This window comes from Meles meles, chromosome X, assembly GCF_922984935.1.
Source record: "Meles meles chromosome X, mMelMel3.1 paternal haplotype, whole genome shotgun sequence".
Taxonomy (NCBI): domain Eukaryota; kingdom Metazoa; phylum Chordata; class Mammalia; order Carnivora; family Mustelidae; genus Meles; species Meles meles.
The window spans coordinates 55,187,776-55,214,842 of record NC_060087.1 but is presented as its reverse complement, the minus strand read 5'-3'; the positions used below and the strand labels follow the sequence as shown (position 1 = coordinate 55,214,842).

Sequence of the window (27,067 nt, the reverse complement as noted above, 5' to 3'; positions counted from 1 at the left end):
ACCTCCCCCCAGCAACCCCCAGTTTGTTTTGTGAGATTAAGAGTCATTTATGTTTTGTCTCCCTCCCAATCCCATTGTGTTTCATTTATTTTTCTCCTATCCCCCTAAACCCCCATGTTGCTTCTCCATGTCCTCATATCAGGGCGATCATATGACAGTTGTCTTTCTCCGATTGACTTATTTCACTAAGCATGATATCCTCTAGTTCCATCCACGTCATCGCAAATGGCAAGATTTCACTTCTTTTGATGGCTGCATAGTATTCCATTGTGTATATATACCACTTCTTCTTCATCCATTCATCTGTTGATGGACATCGAGGTTCTTTCCATAGTTTGGCTATTGTAGACATTGCTGCTATAAACATTCGGGTACACTTGCCCCTTCGGATCACTGCGTTTGTATCTTTAGGGTAAATACCCAGTAGTGCAATTGCTGGGTCATAGGGTAGTTCTATTTTCAACATTTTGAGGAACCTCCATGCTGTTTTCCAGAGTGGTTTCACCAGCTTGCATTCCCACCAACAGTGGAGGAGGGTTCCCCTTTCTCCGCATCCTCGCCAGCATCTGTCATTTCCTGACTTGTTAATTTTAGCCATTCTGATTGGTGTGAGGTGATATCTCATTGTGGTTTTGATTTGTATTTCCCTGATGCCGAGTGACTTGGAGCACTTTTTCATGTGTCTGTTGGCCATCTGGATGTCTTCTTTGCAGAAATGTCTGTTCATGTCCTCTGCCCATTTCTTGATTGGATTGTTTGTTCTTTGGGTGTTGAGTTTGCTGAGTTCCTTATAGATTTTAGATACTAGCCCTTTATCTGATATGTCGTTTGCAAATATCTTCTCCCATTCTGTCAGTTGTCTTTTGGTTTTGTTAACTGTTTCCTTTGCTGTGCAAAAGCTTTGGATCTTGATGAAATCCCAATAGTTCATTTTTGCCCTTGCTTCCCTTGCCTTTGCCGTTGTTCCTAGGAAGATGTTGCTATGGCTGAGGTTGAAGAGGTTGCTCCCTGCACTCTCCTCAAGGATTTTGATGGATTCCTTTCTCACATTGAGGTCCTTCATCCATTTGGAGTCTATTTTCGTGTGTGGTGTAAGGAAGTGGTCCAATTTCATTTTTCTGCATGTGGCTGTCCAATTTTCCCAGCACCATGTATTGAAGAGGCTGTCTTTTTTCCATTGGACATTCTTTCCTGCTTTGTTGAAGATTAGTTGACCATAGAGTTGAGGGTCTATTTCTGGGCTCTCTATTCTGTTCCACTGATCTATGTGTCTGTTCTTGTGCCAGTACCATGTTGTCTTGATGATGACAGCTTTGTAATAGAGCCTGAAGTCCGGAATTGTGATGCCACCAACTTTGGCTTTCTTTTTCAATATTCCTTTGGCTATTCGAGGTCTTTTCTGGTTCCATATAAATTTTAGGATTATTTGTTCCATTTCTTTGAAAAAAATGGACGGTATTTTGATAGGGATTGCATTAAATGTGTAGATTGCTTTAGGTAGCATAGACATTTTCACAATATTTATTCTTCCAATCCAGGAGCATGGAACATTTTTCCATTTCTTTGTGTCTTCCTCAATTTCTTTCATGAGTACTTTATAGTTTTCTGCGCACAGATTCTTAGCCTCTTTGGTTAGGTTTATTCCTAGGTATCTTATAGTTTTGGGTACAATTGTAAATGGGATTGACTCCTTAATTTCTCTTTCTTCTGTCTTGTTGTTGGTGTACAGAAATGCAACTGATTTCTGTGCATTGATTTTATATCCTGACACTTTACTGAATTCCTGTACAAGTTCTAGCAGTTTTGGAGTGGAGTGTTTTGGGTTTTCCACATATAGTATATCATCTGCAAAGAGTGATAGTTTGACTTCTTCTTTACCAATTTGGATGCCTTTAATTTCTTTTTGTTGTCTGATTGCTGAGGCTAGGACTTCTAGTACTATGTTGAATAGCAGTGGTGATAATGGACATTCCTGCCATGTTCCTGACCTTAGCGGAAAAGCTTTCAGTTTTTCTCCATTGAGAATGATATTTGCGGTGGGTTTTTCATAGATGGCTTTGATAATATTGAGGTATGTGCCCTCTATCCCTACACTTTGAAGAGTTTTGATCAGGAAGGGATGCTGTACTTTGTCAAATGCTTTTTCAGCATCTATTGAGAGTGTCATATGGTTCTTGTTCTTTCTTTTATTAATGTGTATTAACACATTGATTGATTTGCGGATGTTGAACCAACCTTGCAGCCCTGGAATAAACCCCACTTGGTCGTGGTGATAATCTCTTTTATGTACTGTTGAATCCTATTGGCTAGTATTTTGGCGAGAATTTTTGCATCTGTGTTCATCAAGGATATTGGTCTGTAGTTCTCTTTTTTGGTGGGATCCTTGTCTGGTTTTGGGATCAAGGTGATGCTGGCCTCCTAAAATGAGTTTGGAAGTTTTCCTTCCATTTCTATTTTTTGGAACAGTTTCAGGAGAATAGGAATTAGTTCTTCTTTAAATGTTTGGTAGAATTCCACTGGGAAGCCGTCTGGCCCTGGGCTTTTGTTTGTTTGGAGATTTTTGATGACTGTTTCAATCTCCTTACTGGTTATGGGCCTGTTCAGGTTTTCTATTTCTTCCTGGTTCAGTTGTGGTAGTTTATATGTCTCTAGGAATGCATCCATTTCTTCCAGATTGTCAAATTTGTTGGCGTAGGGTTGCTCATAATATGTTCTTATAATTGTCTGTATTTCTTTGGTGTTAGTTGTGATCTCTCCTCTTTCATTCATGATTTTATTTATTTGGGTCCTTTCTCTTTTCTTTTTGATGAGTCTGGCCAGGGGTTTATCAATCTTATTGATTCTTTCAAAGAACCAGCTCCTAGTTTCATTGATTTTTTCTATTGTTTTTTTGGTTTCTATTTCATTGATTTCTTCTCTGATCTTTATGATTTCTCTTCTCCTGCTGGGTTTAGGGTTTCTTTCTTGTTCTTTCTCCAGCTCCTTTACGTGTAGGGTTAGGTTGTGTACTTGAGACCTTTCTTGATTCTTGAGAAAGGCTTGTACTGCTATATATTTTCCTCTCAGGACTGCCTTTGCTGTGTTCCACAGATTTTGAACTGTTGTGTTTTCATTATCATTTTTTTCCATGAATTTTTTCAACACTTCTTTAATTTCCTGGTTGACCCATTCATTCTTTAGAAGGATGCTGTTTAGTCTCCATGTATTTGAGTTCTTTCCAGCTTTCCTCTTGTGATTGAGTTCTAGCTTCAGAGCATTGTGGTCTGAAAATATGCAGGGAATGATCCCAATCTTTTGATACTGGTTGAGACCTGATTTGTAACCCAGGATGTGATCTATTCTGGAGAAGGTTCCATGTGCACTAGAGAAGAATGTGTATTCTGTTGCTTTGGGATGAAATGTTCTGAATATATCTGTGATGTCCATCTGGTCCAGTGTGTCATTTAAGGCCTTTATTTCCTTGTTGATCTTTTGCTTGGATGATCTGTCCATTTCGGTGAGGGGAGTGTTAAAGTCCCCTACTATTATTGTATTATTATTGATGTGTTTCTTTGATTTTGTTATTAATTGGTTGATTTAGTTGGCTGCTCCCACGTTAGGGGCATAGATATTTAAAATTGTTAGATCCTCTTGTTGGACAGACCCTTTGAGTAGGATATAGCGTCCTTCCTCATCTCTTATTATAGTCTTTGGCTTAAAATCTAATTGATCTGATATAACGATTGCCACCCCAGCTTTCTTCTGATGCTCATTAGCATGGTAAATTGTCTTCCACCCCCTCACATTAAATCTGGAGGTGTCTTCGCGTCTAAAATGAGTTTATTGTAGGCAACATACTGATGGGTTTTGTTTTTTTATCCATTCTGATACCCTGTGTCTTTTGATTGGGGCATTTAGCCCATTAACATTCAGGGTAACTATTGAGAGATATGAATTTAGTGCCATTATTAGCCTGTAAGGTGACTGTTACTGTATATTGTCTCTGTACCTTTCTGATCTACTACTTTTAGGCTCTCTCTTTGCTTAGAGGACCCCTTTCAATATTTCCTGTAGAGCTGGTTTGGTGTTTCCAAATTCTTTCAGTTTTTGTTTGTCCTGGAAGCTTTTTATCTCTCCTTCTGTTTTCAATGATAGCCTAGCTGGATAGGGTATTCTTGGCTACATGTTTTTCTCATTTAGTGCTCTGAATATATCATGCCAGCTCTTCCTGGCCTGCCAGGTCTCTGTGGATAAGTCTGCTGCCAATCTAATATTTTTACCATTGTATGTTACAGACTTCTTTTCTCCGGCTGCTTTCAGGATTTTCTGTTTGTCACTAGACTTGTTAATTTTACTATTAGGTGAAGGGGTGTGGACCTATTCTTGTTGACTTTGAGGGTGGTTCTCTGCATCTCCTGGATTTTGATGCTTGTTCCCTTTGCCATATTAGGGAAATTCTCTCCAATAATTCTCTCCAATCGACCTTCTGCTCCCCTCTCTGTTTCTTCTTCTTCTGGAATCCCAATTATTCTAATGTTGCTTCGTCTTATGGTGTCACTTATCTCTCGAATTCCCCCCTCATGGTCCAGTAGCTGTTTGTCCCTCTTTTGCTCGGCTTCTTTATTCTCTGTCATTTGGTCTTCTATATCACTAATTCTTTCTTCTGTCTCATTTATCCTAGCAGTGAGAGCCTCCATTTTTGATTGCACCTCATTAATAGCTTTTTTGATTTCAACTTGGTTAGATTTTAGTTCTTTAATTTCTCCAGAAAGGGCTTTAATATCTCCAGAGAGGGTTTCTCTAATATCTTCCATGCCTTTTTCGAGCCCAGCTAGAATGTTCAGAATCGTCATTCTGAACTCTTGATCTGACATATTACCAATGTCTGTGTTGATTAGGTCCCTAGCCTTTGGTACTGCCTCTTGTTCTTTTGTTTGTGGTGATTTTTTCCACCTTGTCATTTTGTCCAGATAAGAGGATATGAAGGAGCAAATAAAATACTAAAAGGGTGGCAAAGACCCGAGAAAAATGCGTTGTAACCAAATGAGAAGAGACCCCAAACTGTGGGGGGGAGAAAGGGGATAAAAAGAGGTTCAGGAAAAAAAAAGAAAAGAATTTAAAAAATAAAACAAATAAAGAAAAAATATAAAAAAGAAAGAAAAAATATATATATTTAGATAAACTAGTCAAAAAACGTTAAAAAAGAAAAGGGTAAAAGTTTTAAAAAATTTAGCAGAAGAAGAAAAAAAAAGAAAAAAAATTGATAAAAGAAAAAAAAATTGAAATAGCCACAAGACTAAAGAGTCATGGGGAGAAAACCATGAGTTCCGTGCTTTGCTTTCTCCTCCTCTGGAATTGGGCTGCTGTCTTAGGAATTGAACCTACTTTCCTTGATAGATGAACTTTGTCCTGGCTGGATATTTTGTTGATCTTCTGGGGGAGGGGCCTGTTGTAGTGACTCTCAAGTGTCTTTGCCCGAGGCGGGATTGCACCGCCCTTACCGGCGGCCGGACTAAGTAATCGACTCGGGTTCGCTTTTGGGAGCTTCTGTTCCCTGAACGCTTTCCGTAGAGTTACAGAGGATGGGAATGAAAATGGCGGCCTCCTAGTCTCCGGCCCGGAGGAGCCGAGAGCCTGGGGCCCCACTCCTCAGTGCACCCCCAGAGGACAGCATCCAATCACTCCCATACCAGCCTCTAGCCGTGCTCCGAGCTCACCCAGCCAGCGACCAGTTCAAGGTAACCGTGAGCTGAGAGTTCAGTCCTCGGCTCTGTCTCTGCAGCCGGCTTCTCCGTTCTAATACCTGCGAGCTCTCTGACACTCTGACACCCCCGATCCTTCTGTGACCCTGTGGGACCTGGGGCCACGCTGACCCCGCGTGGGCTTCACCCTGGTTTAGCCTCTGGATCAATGTCCCTCAGTGGAACAGACTTTTAAAAGTCCTGATTTTGTGCTCCGTTCCTCCGCCGCTTGCCGGGAGCTGGCCCCTCCCCCCGCGGTCTATCTTCCCGTCATTTTAGATTCACTTCTCCGCCAGTCCTACCTTTCAGAAAGAGGTTGATTTTCTGTTTCTAGAGTTGCTGTTCTTCTTCTCTTCACTCTCCTGTTGGATTCATAGGTGTTTGCAATGTTTAGATAAACTATCGAGCTGATCTCCTGCTACCTGATGTAGTCTCAGGCTGCTACTTCTCCGCCATCTTGACTCCTCCCCCGCAATCTATACTTTTAATGCCATTCCGATCAAAATTCCACCGGTATTTTTCAAGAGCTGCAGCAAATAATTCTAAAATTTGTATGGAATCAGAAGAGACACTAAATTGCTAAGGAAATATTGAAAAACAAAAATAAAACTGGCGGCATCACGTTACCTGATTTCAAGCTTTACTACAAAGCTGTGATCACCAAGACAGTGTGTTACTGACATAAAAATAGACACATAGACCAGTGGAACAGAGTAGAGAGCCCAGATATGGACCCTCCACTCTATGGTCAAATAATCTTTGACAAAACAGGAAAAAATATACAGTGGAAAAAGAGTCTTTTCAATAAATGGTGATGGGAAAACTGGATAGCTATATGTAGAAGATTGAAACTCGACCATTCTCTTACACTGTACACAAAGATAAACTCTAAATGGATAAAAGACCTTAACATGAGACAGGAATCCATCAGAATCCTAGAGGAGAAGATAGGCAGTAACCTCTTCAATATCGTCCACAGTAATTTCTTTCAAGATATGTCTCGAAAGGCAAAGGAAACAAAAGCCAAAAGTAACTTTTGGGACTTCATCAAGATCAACAGCTTCTGCACAGCAAAGGAAACAGTCAACAAAACAAAGAGGCAACCCACGGAATGGGAGAAGATATTTGCAAATGACAATACAGAGAAATGGTTAATATCCAGGATCTATAAAGAACTCCTCAAACTCAACACCCACAAAATAGATAATTATATCAAAAAATGGGCAGAAGATATGAACAGACACTTCTCCAACGAAGACATACAAATGGCTATCAGACACATGAAAAAATGTTCATCATCACTAGTCATCAGGGAGATTCAAATTAAAACCACATTGAGATACCAGCTGACACCAGTTAGAATGGCCAAAATTAGCAAGACAGGAAACAACGTGTGTTGGAGACGATGTGGAGAAAAGGGAGCCCTCTTCCACTGTTGGTGGGAATGCAAGTTGGTGTAGCCACTTTGGAGAACAGTGTGGATATTCCTCAAGAAATTAAAAATAGAGCTTCCCTGTGACCCTGCATTTGCACTACTGGGTATTTACCCCAAAGATACAGATGTAGTGAAAAGAAGAGCCATCTGTACCCCAATGTTTATAGCAGCAATGGCCACGGTACCCAAACTGTGGAAAGAACCAAGATGTGCTTCAACGGACGAATGGATAAGGAAGATGTGGTCCATATACACTATGGAGTATTATGTCTCTATCATAAAAGATGAATACCCAACTTCTGTAGCAACATGGATGGGACTGGAAGAGATTATGCTGAGCGAAATAAGTCAAGCAGAGAGTCAAGTATCATATGGTTTCACTTATTTGTGGAGCATAACAAATAACATGGAGGACAAGGGGAGATGGAGAGGAGAAGGGAGTTGGGGTAAATTGGAAGGAGAGGTGAACCATGAGAGACTATGGACTCTGAAAAAAAACCTGAGGGTCTTGAAGGGGCGGGGGGTGGGAGTTTGGGGGTACAAGGTGGTGGGTATTAGGGAGCATACTTGTTGCATGGAGCCCTGGGTTTGGTGCAAAAACAATGAATACTCTTATGCTGAAATGAAATAAATAAAAAGAATGATAAAAAAACAGATGAATGGATAAAGAAGATGTGGTATATATTCCATATATATATATACACATATCTATATGTATATATACCCACACATATATACACACACATAGACATAGACACATATATATACCATATATATGTATATATACATATATATACCACATCTTCTACATATATATATGTGTGTATATATATACATATATGTATATGTGTATATGTGTGGAATGGAATGCTATGCAGCCTTCAAAAAAGGAAAATGAGGGGCGCCTTGGTGGCTCAGTGGATTAAGCCGCTGCCTTCGGCTCAGGTCATGGTCTCAGGGTCCTGGGATCGAGCCCCACATTTGGCTCTCTGCTCTGCAAGGAGACTGCTTCCTCCTCTCTTCTGCCTGCCTCTCTGCCTACTTGTGATCTCTCTCTCTGTCAAATAAATAAATAAAATCTTTAAAAAAAAAGGAAAATGAAATCTTGCCTTTTGCAACAATGTGGATGCAACTATAGGGTATTGTGCTAAACGAAATAAGTCAATCAGAGAAAGACAATTATCATATGATATCTCTGATATGAGGAATTTGAGAGGCAGTGGGTGGGTCATGGAGAAGGGAAGGAATAATGAAATAAGATGGGATCAGGGAGTGAGACAAACCATAAGAGACTCTTAATCTCAGGAAAGAAACTGAGGTTTGCTGGAGGGGAAGGGGGTTGGAGGGATGGAGTCCCTGGGTGATGTTCATTGGGAAGGTTATGTGCTATAGTGAGGGAAATAAATAAATAAATAAATAAATACAACAAAACAATAGAATGGGGGATGGGACTTAATAAAGTTATCCCTCAAGGACACCTCTAATAAAATGTCTGTTTTACTTTAAAACTAGATGGACAAGGAGGTGGTTTGTCAAAAACAAACAAGCATCCAAAAAAGGTAGCTGCTTTTCTCACTCTAATACATCCTATAGATCTTTTAGATATTATAGTCAACTTTGGAAATTTCTGAGGATTTGAGGAGGTAAAGTGATTCATGTTCACAAAAGATTATTTAATACATTATTTTTAACAGATATTTGAAGAACATAGCAATGCTCAAAATTTAGGAAATATTAATCTTATGGAATTTGTGAAATGCAAAATGGTGAAAAGAGTACTAGCTTTATATCTGCATTGCCCAAGTTTAAATTCCAGTTCTTCTATTTACTAGCTATAGGACTTGGTCAAGTCTCTTGATTGTCTTGAATCTCAGTTTTCTCATCTGTAAGATGAGAATATTCATACTCACCTCCTAGAGCTTCTGTGAAAATTAGGTGAGAGAAAGCATGTAAATTTCTAGTATGGTGACTGTTGCAGAGACACTTACATAAGTCATAGCTACTACTATTATTACCTTGATTCTGAGGCTTGCCACATTTTTTCACATTTTCACATATCCAATATTAATGTCATTCCACTCAAGTACAGGAGCATATTTCCAGTACACACATCTTTAAATATTTATATATTTCATGTTTCTTTCTTTTTTTGAAAGCATGGTAGATATCATTTTCAAAACAAGAGAATATGGAATATCCTTTAAGACCCTAAAAATGCTGAGGCACCTCAGTGTGGAAAAGAAGACTTCTTGTAGGTTGCTGTCTCCTGAGTCAAATAACTCTTACCAGCAAATGTACCACTCGTTATATGGCCATGGAGATCAAGAGCTGGCTGCTAACACACCCTGAGAAAAAGATCTTTAAAATGCTGCCTCCTGAACTTAAGGGATCCACAAATGTTTAAACATACCTGTCATCATCCAGAGTCTGGTTTCTGATGATGTTCCTTCCCTTGGGAGCATAGTTCCACTGCACATCCTTGATGGCCAAGTAGTAGACTCGAGTGGCCCCATCAGTTGAATGGGGCCACAAAGGTTGCATCAACAACAGAGTCCAGATGAGATAGCCTGGTTCCATGGCCCACATTACTCTGGGAAACTGTCAGATGAATAGCTGCAGGTAAGAGAGAAAGAAAACAAAAGGTCTTTGCCTGTGTCTGAAAAACTAAAGAGGCAAGAGCCAAACCAATTACCTGAGAAAGAAAAAAACAATTAGCACAGAATCTCTCCCTTACCTGATCTCTTTCAAGTCAAGAAATATTCAATGATCTGTACATATTGGACTTTGGAGACCAAAGTTGAAAAGTCACTTATAGTGATAATCATGCATCTCTTCTTTCAGATTAGAAGTCTGGATACAGTCCCTTCAGCAGTGTAAAAGGAAGACTGTACTCTGGCCCAAGAATTAGGAAACAAGCACCAGAAACTTGGTTGGGTCTCTGACTCACTGGTACCTAAATTAAGTCACCAATTCTCCCTACACCTCTTTTTTCCTTTGTTGCCACTTTCCATCCTCTATGAATTGTTTAAAAACAAATGAGAATTCACCAAAAATCATTTACTGGAATAGTCATAGACCTAAAATAGGAAATAGCCAATATGTCATTGAACACTAGAATTAATGAGTAAATTGTATTTTATTCATACAGTGGAATTCTATGTAGCAATGATGAAGAATAAACTACAACTACAAATAAAAATATAGATGTCTTTCAGAAATGTAACATTGCAGAAAGAAACAAGACACCAGAAACCAGACAAAAAGATATACATGCTGTATGATTTCATTTATGTAAAGTACAAAATCAGGTAAAACTAATCTATGCTGTTAGAAGCCAGGATAGTGTTTGCCCTTTAGGAAGGGATAAGTGACTGGGAAAAGAAGAGGATAAAGGCTTGTAGATATCTTATGTTTCTTGATCTACATACTGGATACATGGGTGTGTTATGTTTGTGAAAATATATTGTGCTATGAATTTAGCATTTGTGCACGTTTCTGCATTTGTGTTATGCTTCAAAAAAGTAAATAATGAAACAAAACAAGTGAAATATGTGAGGGAAATATTAACTTCTTGGAAGAAATGTTCTTTGCTGGTTCTCTGCTATGCACAAACCCATTTTATTAGGCTAATTCCTGAGTCAGAGTCAGAACTGAGTCTCCAGTCTTCCTTTCCAGTACATCAGCCAAAAGGCTAGACTTCTTGGGGTTGAGATGAAGCATTCAGTCAAATCATACACAGCTACAGTCAAAACCAGAAATATAGACAATAATATAAATACACATATACATAAATGCATGCAGTCTTATATAAAAGCAGACATAAGTGCCTGCAGTCTTACCCAAAACCAGAAATGCACACACTTGCATCCACACATAAAATCGCACTGTCACAAAGAGTCTAAGACTTTAATAATAATAATAATAATAATAACAACAATAAATCAATATTATTGTGTGTGAATGGCAAACCAGACACTATTCTATGAGTTTTATATAGATTAAATCATTAATCCTCACAACCACACTACGAAGCATATGCCATTATTATCCCCACATTACAGAAGAAGAAACTGCATGACAGAAGTGTAAAGGAATTTGCCCAAGGTCACCTCATTAGCAATCAGCAGAATTGGGTTGTAAACCTGGAAGGTATGACTTCAACCTCATGTTCTCGATCACTATACTATACCACCTTCCACAAAATATACTTGCACACTCATACATATATGCACAGAGAACATGCATATACTTATAGCCATAGCTATATCTGTGAAAGTCCCATACACTCTGAAATATGTAACCACATGTTGTTATAATCACTTCTTGAAACATACATATACTCATATAGCAAGAGATACACCTAGTTAATCTCATTCATGATGAGGATAATACATATGGAAGCTACCATTCATTGAGAGATTACTATATGCTAAACACCATGTTCAGTGGTTTATATAAATCATTTCACTGAATTCTAGTCCTATACACATGAAAAATGGTTATTAATCAAAAATATAAAATCAAAGATATATAAAGACTCACATATATTAATATGACTATTAATCAAGATATAAAATCAAAGATATATACAGACCGACATAGAAAATTCCCAGATATTTACTCTGGCTTGACCTAGCTATTTACCTTGGTTAATAAACAGAACAATAGACTCCCCTACAAAATCTCAGTCCCTTCCACATACAGCAATGTCTCAAGTGTTAATTCCAAGTCTCCATATGACATTTGGCAGAAAACCCTTGATATTGAGGAGGACCTGTTCCTGGGCTTTTCCTTCCAAAACCTGGGTCTCCCACTGACCAGTTGTGTAGACTTGGGTAATACATAACCAATATAAACTTGTTTTCCTACTGATAAAATATTTATAATAATGTTAACCTTGGAGAACTAAATTAGAAAAGTTATGTGAAAGGGCCCCAGTACGATTCATGTTTAGAACATAACAAAGTAATTGCTGGTTTCCTTCTCTTTATCCCACCTGACTACACTTTATTTATCTCTACTCTCTCTTGACAAACCATATGTTCTATATTTCTACTCTAAGGGCTAACTTAAATCCTAACTTCCCCAGAAAACCCCTTGTAGGCTCTCCATAACAGTGACCTCTGAAAGACTACTTACTCTCTATAACACCCAACTGCATTAAGTCAGACTTTATATTTGTTTTAACTTTCTGTGAGTTGGCTCATGAACTGTCTTTATTTCTCAGATTGGACTATAAACTCTTTGAAGATGGATGTCATGTCCTAGAAGTCTTTGTGTATCTATTGCCAAAAATGGTGATGGAGGCTCTGTAGGTATACCATAAACAGCTACTACTAGAGTGCCATAAGGTGACACAAACATACATTTTCCCACCAGTTGACTCTGGTTCAAGTTTGCCACTAATTTCAAAGAGTAACTTTTGGCAATTCACTTTATTAAGCCCAAGCTTCCCTACCTATAATATAATGGAGCTGCCTATACGGTTCTTAATTTTGGGGGGTCATGAGTGTTTGAGAATATAATGAAATGCAAAAATGCAGAACTACAAAAATATGTTTCACATAAAGAGTTCTCAAAGAATTATTTTAAGCTCTCACACTCTGCCAATACTCACACTCACTGATAAAACACAGGTACATTTACATGTGTCTAAATATATCCCACATTAGTAACACAAATGCCCTGGAACACTTGACAGGAAGGGGGTGTACTTTGTTCAATAAAAGTTTGGATATAACCTAGGCATCATTTAAACTCCTCTTTCAGAAAGATGCCAGCAAAGTTGTTGTACCTTAAACTCAACTAGAGAGAAAACTGCCCTGGGTAAGAGTTTCACAATTAGAGAATATCATAATAAATGTGAAAATATTCTATAAATAAACCAGTACAGACCTTCAACATACAATGAGCAAGCATTCAAAGATGGTGACTAATAACCAAAAGAGCTAGACAATAAAACCTGAGAAAAAGATACTACCTAGCATTTGCCTAGCACTTCCCACTGTATAGTATGATTTTTATATCTGCCATTCTTTAATTCTCAAATTTTGTGAGATAAGGATTGTGTTCCCTGTTTTGCATCCAGGACACAGGGTTTGAAATCAGACTACCTAAACCAATCCTAGCTCCACTTTTCCTGTGTGACTTGATAAACTATTTCATTTCTCTAGACATAGTGTTTTCACCTTTGAAATTGAATTAATACTATTAACTATATTTCAGAGTAGTTTGAGGATTAGATGAATATAAATCTATAAGTGCATAGGACTTAAATAAGTGATCAAGTGCCCAAGTAAGTGATAAAAAAGTATTAGTGGCTATTATTATTACAGATGGAAATAGGTTTAGAAATGAAACTTACCAGGATCACTACGATTTAACATTTTATAGATAGGCACAACATGTACACGCTCATAAGTTCCCATACACAGCAACACATGCTAAGCATACAGGACATGTATTTGGCTGAGATTAGTCTCTTTGGAAGCAACATGATATAATGAAAAATATCAGAACTTTTGAGTCAGATAGACAGGTTTGAATACTGTTTTCAGTTGTAGTTGAATGAGATAGCACTGAGAATTTAATAGTCACCTGAAAAAAAAAGAGTTTTCTTTGTCTCTAATTGCTGATTTCCTCTTTTTCTTCCCAAAGCTGTATTTGTTGTTGCTATTATTGTTGTTATTGTCATTTTTAATTTGGCTTTACAATACACTATAACAGAAGAAAAGAAAACCCATAAAATTCCTTAAGGATCACCTGGATATTTAATGGTAAAAACTGAAAATCTTCAGACCCTAGAAAAAAATAGGCTATATTTCTGGAATTATCATTTATTAGTAGTATGACATTGAGCAAGTCACCTAATATCCTGAGCCATACATGGCAATGATCTATTAAATGGAGATAGTCTCTGCTTTGGGTTCCTCATTAGTTTGCTGTGAAAATTGGCTAAAATGAAGTATGTAAATCCTTATGTAATCTTTTTACCTGGGCAGGGCTATTTTCTCTCAGTTGAGTCCAGAGAAAGAAGTCCTAAAGAAAGGCCAGACTCAGGAGAAAATATGAAAGGGAAAGGTTTTTAAAAAATGAAATAGGTAAGGTGAGGAAGAGTCCTAGGAGAAAGCCAAAAGAGGAAAGAAAAAGAAATGAAGAAAGGAAGAAGAAAGAAAGAAAGAAAGAAAGAGGGAGGAAGAAGGGAAGTAAAGAGAGAGGGAGAAAGAAGATAAAGGAGAAAGAAAGGAAGAAAAGAAAAGAAAAGAAAGATGAGAAATACAGAATAAAGAGATGTCCAAAGGAGGAGAGGTGGAAACAGAGAGAGGGAGTGATGGAGATGGAAAAAGAAAGAGTGAATGAATTTCTGGGCTACTTGGAATTAGACATAGTTTAATTATATACCCTTGAAAGTAGCCTTAGGGAGAAACTTAACAACAAATCAAGTCTCTTCTTCCTTAACCTCATCTTCCTGTCATCAAAATGCCACATGGGCTTGGTCCCCATTACCCAAAAGAATTTGCATTACTGTTTTCCCTAGGATTTGCAAGTTGTTCCTTTAATGCCACAATGTTCTTTTCTCTCCCTCCATCTTTCTTTCTCTGTTGGGCTACACCGGACTGAACAGGCTCATTCTAGACAAAAGATCATTCAACTGAACACAGGAATGCTGAGCTAATTTTAGGGGTTTGTCTCTAAGCCTGGCAGCACTTCTAATAGAACTCTCCATCAAGACTGACCTTTGGTTCTCTGTTTTCTTAATGTTTTAATGTTTTTTCTTTACCCTGTGACTTAAAACAAAACAAACAAGCAAAGAGGAAAGAAGGGGGGTGGGGACAGAACAAACCAAGAAACAAACTCTTAACTATAGAGAACAAACTGATGGTTAACAAAGGGTAGGTGGGTGGGGAAGGGTTAAATAGGTAATGGTGATTCAGGAGTGCACTTGTGATGAGCACTAGGTGTTGTATGGAAGCGTTGGATCACTATATTTTACACCTGAAACTAAAGGTACACTGTATGTTAATTAACTATAATTTGAGTAAAAACTTAAAAAAATAAATTCCACAATAGGGATTTTCTCACCTTCAGTAGGTATAGGTTTTTCTCTTCTGGGAGGGAAAATGCAGAAAATGTTAAAAGCCCCTAAGTGTTCCAGATAGTACAAGTACAATTCATATTATTATTTAATCATTATTACTCTATCCTAGCATGCCAAAGATGGGAAAATTGAGGCCCAGAGAGGAAGAAACGCACCTGAAATCCTGAGAGCCAGTACTAGACCCTAAGATTTCTGATTCCCCAGCCTGACAATAATGTCCAGTATGTCACCACAATACCATTTCTGGGACAATATGATTCCACTGCATATTGGTATTTCTGGTAATAAGACTGCTTTATTTCCTCATACCTCAGTTGCAGTATCATAGAAAGTAAACTAATTTTAAATTAGATGACCTGTATTCAAATCCTTCTTCTTGCCTGTAATTGTTGTGACTTTTCAACAAATCACCTTTACCTGCCTGAGCCTCAGTTTTCTCATCCAAAAATGGGAATATTTATCTCACAAGATTGTTTCAAAGTTCAAGCAAAATCAAGGATTTGAGTTCCTAGCAAAGATCTTGGAATACAATAGATGCTTAGTAAAAAGCTCAATGTGATATATATATATATATATGTACATATATATATGTACATATATATATACATATACATATATATACATACATATATATATGTACATATATATATATCACATTGAGCTTTTTACTATATATATACATATATATATGTACATATATATATATGGATATATATCAAAATGCCACATGGAATATATATATATATATATATATATATATATAACACATTGATATATATAGATCTATATGGATATATATCAAAATGCCACATGGGCAATATATATAGATAGATAGATATAGATATAAATGTAAATATCTATATGTCATATTATAATGTCATATATATTATATTATATATTGTATTATAACATATTATAATGTCATATATCTATAAAGACTTTCAGAAACCAACTTTCATCAATTCCTTGATGTGACATATAGAAAACTGAGGTCAGAGAGGTAAAGGGATTTACTCAAAGTCAAGCAGCCAGTTACTGGCAAAGACAGAAGATGAACCCATGTTTTCTAAAATATTTCTGCTATTTAGACACTACACATGAGTAACAATTTTGATTTAAAGCTGATAGTTTGGTTCAGTTATCAATTATTGGCTTATTCTACACCAATTTGGATCTCAAAATATAAAAACCAAGTGGTTGCTTTTAAGTGTTTGAGGTTCCTATTTATGTAGTCCTCAGATCTATCACCTCAATAAACTCCTCAATTTGTGAAGCAGAAATGAGCACATTATTTCAACAAGAAAATTAACTATTTTATACAACTCTGTGACTATCCCTGAAGCAGTCAAGCCACTGTGGTCCTGGTCATTTTGGCGAAAGAAATGAAAGGAGCCTCTTGTTCAATTTAACTTTTCTGCCCACCCAGCCAAGCTTCCTCCAACCTCTCTGACACTGACTTTCCCAGTGACCTAGGAGTCCCCTAAACCCAGCCAAATAAAGGTTTTTGCAAAGAAAGAAAGGTGAGGTAGGATTTGGTAGGATTTGGAAAGCTTACATTTGCTAGGGTAAACCCTTCCATATTTATGTCAGCAGCCCAGTAATGCTGAACTTCAGCCCCTGGTATGAGTTGGTCAACCCTGCTAGGTCAGTATCCTGAGTTATAGAGCCTTTCTTATAAATAAGCCCAAGGTTCCAATTTGGCTGGTGCTAGTGGAGTAAAGTGAATAGAAGATAGGTCAATGCTGGGTGCTTTTATTTTCCCCAAAAGTAAACTTTTGGAATGTCTTGTTTGGCCCAGTTTGGTACAAAACCCGGCATGGTTCTTTGATCATATCTGGGTGTTCACATCCCAGTTAGGATCTCAGGAGGATGGGTTTCACATCCCAGTTAAGATCTCAGAGGGTGGGCTGCATTTTTCTTATCAAAACCTGATAGTTGGTCTTTGCTGAAAGAGGGAGGAGAATGCACTGTCAGTGTGACCAGTCAAAGCTCAAGGACAAATTGCAGCAACCTTATAATAACATGGAGGGCATTAAGAGAAAGAAAGGAAAAGTGAATTGGGGGAAATCGGAGGGGAAGGTGAAGCACGAGATACTGGACTTTGAGAAACAAACTGAGGGTTTTGGAAGGGAGGGGGTGAGGGTATGGTTGAACCTGGTGGTTGGGTATTAAGGAAGGCATATATTGCCTGGAGCACTGGGTGTGGTGCATAAACAATGAATCTTGGAACACTGAGAAAAATAAAATTAAATTAAGATGTTAAAAAAAAGAAACAGGGTCTTTTGGAAGACTTATTAGATGTGGGAAGGGCCCCCACACCCACAGAATTTTTTCCTTCTGCTGTGAAACACAGTTATAAGCCCTGCCTGTTATTCTAAGGCATGGCTGCTTGATAATAGAAAAAAATGAAACTGGTAATAAAATGAAGAGCTTTCTACATGCCAAGCCCTGTGATAACTACTTTACAAGCATTCTTTAAGTCTCATAATCATCTTGTGAAACAATTACTCTAATTCTTATTTTACAGTTGAAGAAAACCAGGCTCTGAGAAAGAAGGTAACATGTACAAGGTCACACTGTTATGAAGTTAAAGGAGAAGGGGAATTTTACTGGGCCCATCTAGACTTTTAGCCACCTCATTATCATACTGTGTTGTTAAGGGGAGAAACAGATAACTTTTTTGAGATGAAGAAAGTGACTTCAAAATTATGTGTCTGCTGTGCACCAGTCACTTTTAGATTTTTTTAAATGTACATTAATTCCACCTCTCCCATTTCTAGCAATTCGTAGAGTGAAAACCCAGGACTGTATTACCAACATTTTCCCTCAGGAGAAAAAATGTAGCTAAAATATAGTCTGGATTAACAGAGATCAATATCCTAAAACCTATGAAGACCCAGAAGAATTGGAAATATTAAATTAAAAAAATAAACTGAAAAAAAGCAAATGGGCCCTAAAATTCTGGAGAAAAACTGGAGTCTGTATTATTTTTTTAAATCAAGGGCCATCCTTATTCTTCCCAGAAAGAGGATAATGAAAAATGACTAGCCCGAGTCAAATCACCTAGGTTCCAGCCCTGGTTTGCTCTGGCAGTAATCAACCATGTGGCCTTGGTTTAGACTCTTCTTTTCTCCTGGCCTCAGTTTCTCTATCTGTACAATGAAGACCTTGAATTAGATATGGACCCTCCCAACACTATAAATTTATATATCTGGGATTCCATGAAGATAGCATACTCTTTACATTAAGAGTAGAAAAGAAAGTTTTCAAAAAACAAAGTATAAGGAAAGAATAGGTACAGAGTCATTTGTGGAGAAAAGGTAGATTTCCATACCTCATTGGAAAGGACTGCATCTACCCACGATACCCAGGTATTAGAAGCAGACAGGTATGATGGTGGTTATACCACCTAATATTCTTACTTTGTGATGAGATCTTGGCTAGAAGAAAATGCTGTTCTCTAGGCAGGCTCAACACATTTTTCTCTCCTGGATTTAAAGTGTCTGGAGCAGGGTCCAAAGAGGAGAACTTTCAAAGACTAAGTTGATGGGACGAAGTCTGGGTCATAAACCAGCAAAGGTACTTAAGGGTGCCTAGACACTTAGAAGCTTACCCCACAGACTGCACCCCAGGCTTAGCCAAGTAGAAGCAATCATAAGGGAAAGGGAGGAGTCACAAGTTACAGTTCACTCAGAAAAGCTTAGTGATCAAAGGAAGCTGAGTCACGCCATAGCAGCCCTTGGGGTTATCTGCCTCTTCCCCTACTTGTCACATATGTAGACCTTGAAGTTACAAGAGGAAGGTGGTGAACAAATCCATTAAGCTGAGATCCAAGTCCAGGCTCTAAAACATTTATGACAGGGAGTGGAAGGGATAAGGCCTCTGTTCTGACTCATAAAATACAACAAGAAACTGATCATATAGACACACTTAAGTCAACACAGTGAAGGCAGCAGGAGGCCAACAAGACTAGATTTCTGAGCTTATATTAGTCATTCAGCAATTCACTGTGAGGGCACACAGTGCCTATGTCTACAAATCCTGGGTGCAATTCTGGAACCTTTCCTCAGGGGTCACCTAAAGAATGTATAAGTCAACACCTATAGCACAGAAGTTGGTTAACTAGTTCAGTAAGGGAACAGTTAGTAAATATTTTATTTGGAGAACATATAGCCTTTCTCTGTTATAACTACTAAAATAGCCCATTGCAGCACATTAGGTATCTCTATGAACAAATAATAGTTAATTTAAAAAACAAGGAGCAGGACAGATTTGCCCTACAAGCTATAGTTGGAATACCCCTGCTATAGACTGATTTGCAATATAAAAACGTGCAACATGGCAGCTTATTAAGAGCACAGAAACTAAAATCGGACATCCTGGATACGAATGACAACTCTACAACTTCCTGAGTCTGTGACCTTGGAAAAGTCATTAAATCCTTCTAAGCCTCAGTTATAACTCTGTAAAGTTGAGAATAATTATAGCATCTGTTAATAGGGCTTTTATGAAAACTGGAATAAAATTAATCATATGAACTATTTAACACAATGTTTGACAAAAAGTAAATTCCGTAAAATAAGTTATTATTTCAAATTTTTAATAAAGAAATTAATCTAAATTGTCCTTTCTCATTCTTAGAAAACAAGTCATACTAATTCAGGCTAAAAAAAGAATATTTCAAGGATCTTGGTTTTAAGTTCTAGTTATATTACTAAATTATATTACTAAATTACTATGATCTATATGATCTAGTTATTACTAAAGAAAACAGAGATAATCTTGGACAAGTCATTTTGCCTTTATGAGACTCAATTACTTTACCTATAAAACACAGAAGTTGATCTAGAATTACCATTTTTCAAATTTGGTTTTGGGAGCAAAATTATTTCCCTAAAAATAATGTTGTAGTAAACCCTCACTGTCTATGGAAGATGAAGGTGGAGATTTCCTAATGGGACTAGGAGAAAGAAAATGGGCAGGCTAAGACGATTTAGGGACCTGCCCATTTGTATGGCTGCCCCCTCAGACAATGTGGTTAGCCGTGGAGCACCAGCAAGTAATCTTTCTCACTCTAAAGGCACATTTGAGAAACACAAGACCAAAATGCACTTAAATGTCCTTTAAGTCTTGAGGCACCTGGGTGGCTCATTGGGTTAAGCCTCTGCTTTTGGCTCAGGTCACGATCTCCGGGTCCTGGGATCAAGCCATGCATTGGGCTCTCTGCTCAGCAGGGAGCCTGCTTCCGCCTCTCTCTCTCTCTCTCTCTCTCTGCTTGCCTCTCTGCCTACTTTTGATCTCTCTCTCTCTGGGAAATAAATAATTAAAATATTTTTTAAAAAGTCATTTAAGTCTCAAAACACAAAGGCAACCTGCTGAATGCGAAAATATATTTACAAATGATATATCCAGTAAGAAGTTAATATCATATATGTATATATAAATATATATAATATAAATAATATATATATATATATATATATATAATTTATACAACTCACAGGGCACCTGGGTGGCTCAGTTAAGGAACTGACTCTTGACTTCAGCTCAGGTCATGGTCTTGGGGTTCTGAGATCAAGCCCTGTGTTGGATTCTGTGCTCAGCAGAGTCTCCTGGAGAGTCTCTCCTTCTGCCCCTCCCCCTGCTCATGCCCTCTCTTTCTCTCTCTTTTTGGAAAATAAATAAGTGAATCTTTAAAAAATTATACAACTCAAAACCAAAGCCCAAAATCAAACAAATAATTAATTTAAAAATGGACAGAGAACCTGAATAGACATTTTTCCAAAGAAGATATATGGATGACCAAAGATACATGGAAATATGCTCAATGTCACTAATCATCAGGGGCATGCAAATCAAAACCACAGTAAGGTATCACCTCACACCTGTTAGAATAGCTAAAATAACAGAAGAAATAACAAGTGTGGGAGGGGATGTGTAGAAAAAAAAGGCCTCATATACTGTTGGTGGGAATGAAATTGGTACAGCAAAACAGTATGGATTTTCCTCAAAAAAAAAAAAAGAATAAAATTACTATATAATCCAGAAATTTCACTACTGGGTATTTACACAAAGAAAATGAAAACACTAATTTGAAAAGGTATATTCACCCCTATGTTTATTTCAACATTATTTAGAATAACCAAGATATGAAAGCAGCCTGAGAACCTAAGTAGCCTAAGATGAATGAAGGGGTGCCTGGGTGGCTCAGTTGGTTAAGCTTCTGCCTTCGGCTCAGGTCAGAATCTCAGCATCCTGAGATCGAGCCCCATATCAGGCTCTCTGCTCAGCGGGAAGTCTGCTTACCCCTTCTCCCAGCCTGGCTCTCTGCCTACTTGTGATATCTCTCTGTCAAATAAATAAATAAAATATTTTAAAAAATAGATGAATGAATTAGAAAGATATGGTATGCATATTTAATGGAATATCACACAGCCAAAAAAGAGAATGAAATCTTGCCATTTGCAGTAACATGGATGGACCTAAAGACTATAATGCTAAGTGAAGTAAATCAGTCAGAGAAAGAAATATACCACATTATTTCTTTCATATGTGGAATATAAGAAACAAAACAAAGGAAAAAGCTTAAAAAATAAATTCTTTTTAAAAAATATTTTATTTATTTATTTGATAGAGAGAGATCACAAGTAGATAGAGAGGCAGGCAGAGAGAGAGAGAGGGAAGCAGGCTCCCTGCTGAGCAGAGAGCCCGATGCGGGACTCGATCCCAGGACCCTGAGATCATGACCTGAGCCAAGGCAGTGGCTTAAACCACTGAGCCACCCAGGCGCCCCAAAAATAAATTCTTAAATACAGAAAACAAACTAGTGGTTGGCAGAGGGGAGGTGGGTAAAGGGAGCGATGAGATAAATAAAGTGGATCAAGACTACACTTATCTAGAGGATCACTGAGCAATGTACAGAATTGTTGAATCATTACAGTACATACATGAAACTAATATAATACTGTATGATAATTACACTTCAGTAACAAAAAAGAAATAAAATAAGAATCCTAGTTTCAACTTCTGTCACCAACACAAACCTTTATTTATTCACCTAATCAATATTTCCAGGTTATAACTGTGTAGCGGCAATCACAAGGGCATGGCCCTGGGATGGCTAGATGAGAGGTTCAGAGGGTCCCTTGCTATTTAGTGTTGGAAACATAGTGTTTGAAGTCAGAAAGGCTAGTGTTTGTATCCTGTCTGGCTTATTCTGAACTATCTACTTAAACTTTCTGAGGCAATTGTTCCTCCTCTGTAAAATAGGAACAATAAAACTTCCATGAGTGAAACATTGTGAAGATTAAATAATCTTACATTTGAATGAACCTGAAGCACAGTGCTCAACACCTTAGGGACCTTCAACAAATGTATTATTTTCTATCCCATCTTCCCTACAGTGAATTTTAGTGGTAACATAAGGTACTTAGTAAAAAATAAAAAACCATGGACATAAGAAACCTGCCTACTATACCTCAAGGTCATTTCATGAGCTTGACCCTAATAGTTCTTTCAAAAAAAAGAGACCTATGGAAAAAGTAGAAAGGTAGAAGGAGGAAGGAGTTGTCTGCTGGAGACCAAACCTCTGAAACCACTACCCTCCCTTACATACCTAGCACCGCTTCAGACTAGCAGGTTCCATCATGCCATTTTTTAAATTAACATATAATGTATTATTTGTTTCAGTGATACAGGTGTGTGAATTATCAGTCTTACACAATTCAGAGCACTCATCATAGCACATACCCTTCCCAATAAACATCACCCAGGGACTCCATCCCTCCAACCCTCTTTCCTGCCAGCAACCTTGTTTGTTTCCTGAGATTAAGAGTCTCTTATGGTTTGTCTCACTCCCTGATCCCATCTTATTTCATTATTCCTTCCCTTCCCCATGACACCCCACACTGCCTCTCAATTTCCTCATATCAGTGATATCATATGATAATTATCTCTCTCTGATTGACTTATTTCATGTAGCACAATACTCTATAGTTGGATCCACATCATTGCAAATGGCAAGATTTCATTTTCTTTTTTTTATTTCTTTTCAGCGTAACAATATTCATTGTTTTTGCACTACACCCAATGCTCCATGCAATACGTGCCCTCCCTATTACCCACCAACTGATTCCCCCAACCTCCCATCCCCCGCCTCTTCAAAACCTTCAGGTTGTTTTTCAGAGTCCATAGTCTCTCATCGTTTTCTTTTATTGATGGCTGCATAGGAGATATATATATATATATATATATATATATATATATATATATATATATATATAATATATATATATATATATACCAATATATACCAATTCTTCTTTATCCATTCATTCTGTTGATTGGCATCTAGGTTCTTTCCATTGTTTGGGTATTGTGGACATTGCTGCTATTAACATTCAGGTGCACGTGCCCCTTCGGATCACTACATTTGTATCTATAGGATAAATACCCAGTAGTGCAATTGCTGGGTCATATGGTAGCTTTATTTTAAACTTTTGAGGAACCTCCAAGCTGTTTTCCAGAGTGGTTTCATGAGCTTCCATTCCAACAAACAGTGTGGGAGGGTTCCCGTTTCTCCACATGCTCGTCAACACCTGTCACTTCCTGACTGGTTAATTTTGCCCATTCTGACTGGCGTAAGACAGTATCTCACCAGGGTTTTGATTTGTATTTCCCTGATGCCGAATGATGTTGAGCATTTTTTCATGTGTCTGTTGGCCATCTGCTTGTCTTCTTTGCAGAAATGTCTGTTCATGTCTTCTGACCATTTCTTGATCAGATTATTTGTTCTTTGGGTGTTGAGATTGATAAGTTCCTTATAGATTTTTGGATATCAGCCCTTTCTATGAGATGTCATTTGCAAATATCTTCTCCCATTCTGTCAGTTGTGTTTTGGTTTTGTTGGCTGTTTCCTTTGCTGTGCAAAAGATTTTGGTCTTGATAAAGTCCGCATAGTTCATTTTTGTGCTTGCTTCCCTTGCCTTTGGAGATGTTTCTAGGAAGAAGTAGCTGCAGCTGAGGTCGAAGTGGTTGCTGCCTGTGTTCTCCTCAAGGATTTGCATGGCTTCATGTCTCACATTGAGGTCTCCCATCCATTTTGGGTCTATTTTTGTGTGTGCTGTAAGGAAATGGTCCAGTTTCATTCTTCTCTCCATGTGGCTGTCCAATTTTCCCAACTCCATTTGTTCAAGAGACCATCTTTTTTCCATTGGACATTTTTTTTCTGCTTTGTCGAAGACTAGTAGACTACAGAGCTGAGGGTCCATTTCTGGGCTCTGTATTCTGTTCCCTTGATCTAATCTATGTGTCTGTTTTCATGCCAGTGCCATACTTTCTTGATGGTGACAGATTTGTAATAGAGTTCGGAGTCTGGAATTGTGATGCCACCAGCTTTGCTTTTCTTTTTCAACATTCCTTTGGCTATTTGGGGTCTTATCTGGTTCCGTATAAATTTTAGGATTATTCGCTCCATTTCTTGGGAAAAAACGTGATGGCTTTTGAGAGGGATTGCTTTAAATGTGCAGATTGCTCTATGTAGCATAGCATAGACATTTTCACAACATTTGTTCTTCCAGTCCATGAGCATGGAACGTTTTTCCATTTCTTTGTGTCTTCTTCAATTTCTGTCATGAGTACTCTGTAGTTTTCTGAGTACAGATTCTTTGCTTCTTTGGTAAGATTTATTTCAGGTATCTTATGGCTTTGGGTGCAAGTGTAAATGGGATCAACACCTTAATTTCTCTTCCTTATGTCTTGTTGGGGTATAGAAATGCAACAGATTTCTGTGCATTGATTTGTATATCCTGACACTTTCCTGAATTCCTGTATGAGTCCTAGCAGTTTTGGAGTGGAGTCTTTTGGGTTTTCCACATAAAGTATCATATCATCTGCAATGAGTGAAATTTTGATGACTTCTTTGCTGATTCAGATGTCTTTTATTTCATTTTGTTGTCTGATGGCTGAGGCTAGGACTTCTAGTAATATGTTGAATAACAGTGGTGATAGTGGACATCCCTGCCATGTTCCTGACCTTAGGGGAAAAGCTCTCGGTTTTTCCTCATTCAGAATGATATTCGCTGTGGGCTTTTCATATAGATTTCATATAATAGCATCAAAACTATTGAGGTATGCACCCTCTATCCCTGCACTGTGAAGAGTTTTGTTCAAGAAAGGATGCTGTACTTCATCAAGTGTTTTTTTCAGCATCTATTGAGAGTACCATATGGTTCTTGTTCTTTCTTTTTTCAATGTACTGTACCACATTAATTGATTGATTTGCAGATGTTGAACCAAACTTGCAGCCCAGGAATAAATTCCACTTGGTCGTGGGGAATAATCCTTTCAGTGTACAGTTGGATCCTACTGGCTAGTATTTTGGTGAGAACTTTTGCATCCATGTTCATCAGGGATATTGGTCTGTAATTCTCCTTTTTCATGGGGACTTTGTCTGGTTTTGGGATTAAGGTAATGCTGGACTCATAAAATGAGTTTGGAAGTTTTACTTCCCTATCTATTTTTTTTTTTTTTTGGAAGAGTTTCAGAAGACTAGGTATCAATTCTTCTTTAAATGTTTGGTAGAATTCCCCTGGGAAGCTGTCTGGCCCTGGGCTCTTGTTTCTTGGGAGATTTTTGATGACTGCTTCAATCTCCTTACTGGTTTTATGTCTGTCCAGGTTTTATATTTCTTCCTGGTTCAGTTTTGGTATTTATACGTCTCTAGGTATGCATCCATTTCTTCCAGATTGTGAAATTCCCTGGCGTATTTTTGCTCATAATAAGTTCTTATAATTGTTTGTATTTCTTTGGTTTCGGTTGTGGTCTCTCCTCTTTCATTCATGATTTTATTTATTTGAGTCCTTTCTGTTTTCTTTTTTATAAGCCTGGCTAAGGGTTTGTCAATATTATTAATTCTTTCAATGAACTCAGCTCCTAGTTTCATTGCACTGTTCGATTGTTCTTTTGGTTTCTATTTCATTGATTTCTGCTCTGATCTTTATAATTTCTCTTCTCCTGCTGGGTTTAGGCTTTCTTTGCTGTTCTTTCTCCAGCTCTTTTAGGTACAGGGCTAGGTTGTGTATTTGAGACCTTCCTGGTTCACTGAGAAAGGCTTGTATGGCTATATACTTTCCTCTCAGGACCGCCTTTGCTGCATCCCAAAGATTTTGAACAGTTGTGTTTTCATTTTCACTCGTTTCCATGAATTTTTTTCAATTCTTCTTTAATTCCCTGGTTGACCCATTCATTCTTCAGTAGGATGCCCTTTAGCCTCCATGTATTTGAGTTCTTTCCAACTTTCCTCTTGTGGTTGAGTTCTGTGTGAGCACTGTGGTCCAAAAATACGCAGGGAATGATCCCAATCTTTTAGTACCAGTTGAGATCTGATTTGTGACCCAGGATGTGCTCTCTTCTGGAGAATGTTCCATGTGCACTAGAGAAGAATGTGTATTCTGTTGTTTTGGGATGGGATGTTCTGAATATATCTGTGATGTCCATCTGGTCCAGTGTATCATATAAAGCCTTTATTTCCTTGTTGATCTTTTGCTTGGATGATCTGTCCATTTCAGTGAGGGGGTGTTAATGTCCCCTACTATTATTGTATTATTGTCAATGTGTTACTTTGATTTTGTTATTAATTGGTTTATATAATTGGCTCCTCCCATGTTAATGGCATAAATATTTAAAATTGTTAGATCTTCTTGTTGGGCAGTCCCTTTAGATATGATATAGTGTCCTTCCTCATCTCTTATTATAGTCTTTGGTTTAAAAATCTGGTTTGTCTGATATAAGGATTGCCACCCCCAGCTTTCTTTG

At 37.8% G+C, this 27,067-nt stretch overlaps 1 protein-coding gene across 3 annotated transcripts in view; it reads right to left on the bottom strand.

The window, feature by feature from the left end:
* The window catches only part of HEPH (hephaestin), a 137,150-nt gene extending 118,280 nt beyond the window's left edge, over window positions 1–18,870 (bottom strand). Inside the window, exons 1-2 of one of the 3 annotated variants that reach the window (XM_045995747.1) lie at window positions 18,676–18,870; window positions 9,566–9,768 (exon numbers count right to left, since the gene is read on the bottom strand). In XM_045995747.1, coding sequence (XP_045851703.1) covers window positions 9,566–9,741 — 176 coding nt within the window. In that variant the 5' untranslated portion in view covers window positions 9,742–9,768; window positions 18,676–18,870. Of the gene's footprint in view, window positions 1–9,565; window positions 9,769–18,587 lie in introns of all 3 variants that reach the window. The other 2 variants (XM_045995746.1, XM_045995744.1) reach the window with 2 other exon arrangements.
* Window positions 18,871–27,067: the final 8,197 nt, after the last annotated feature.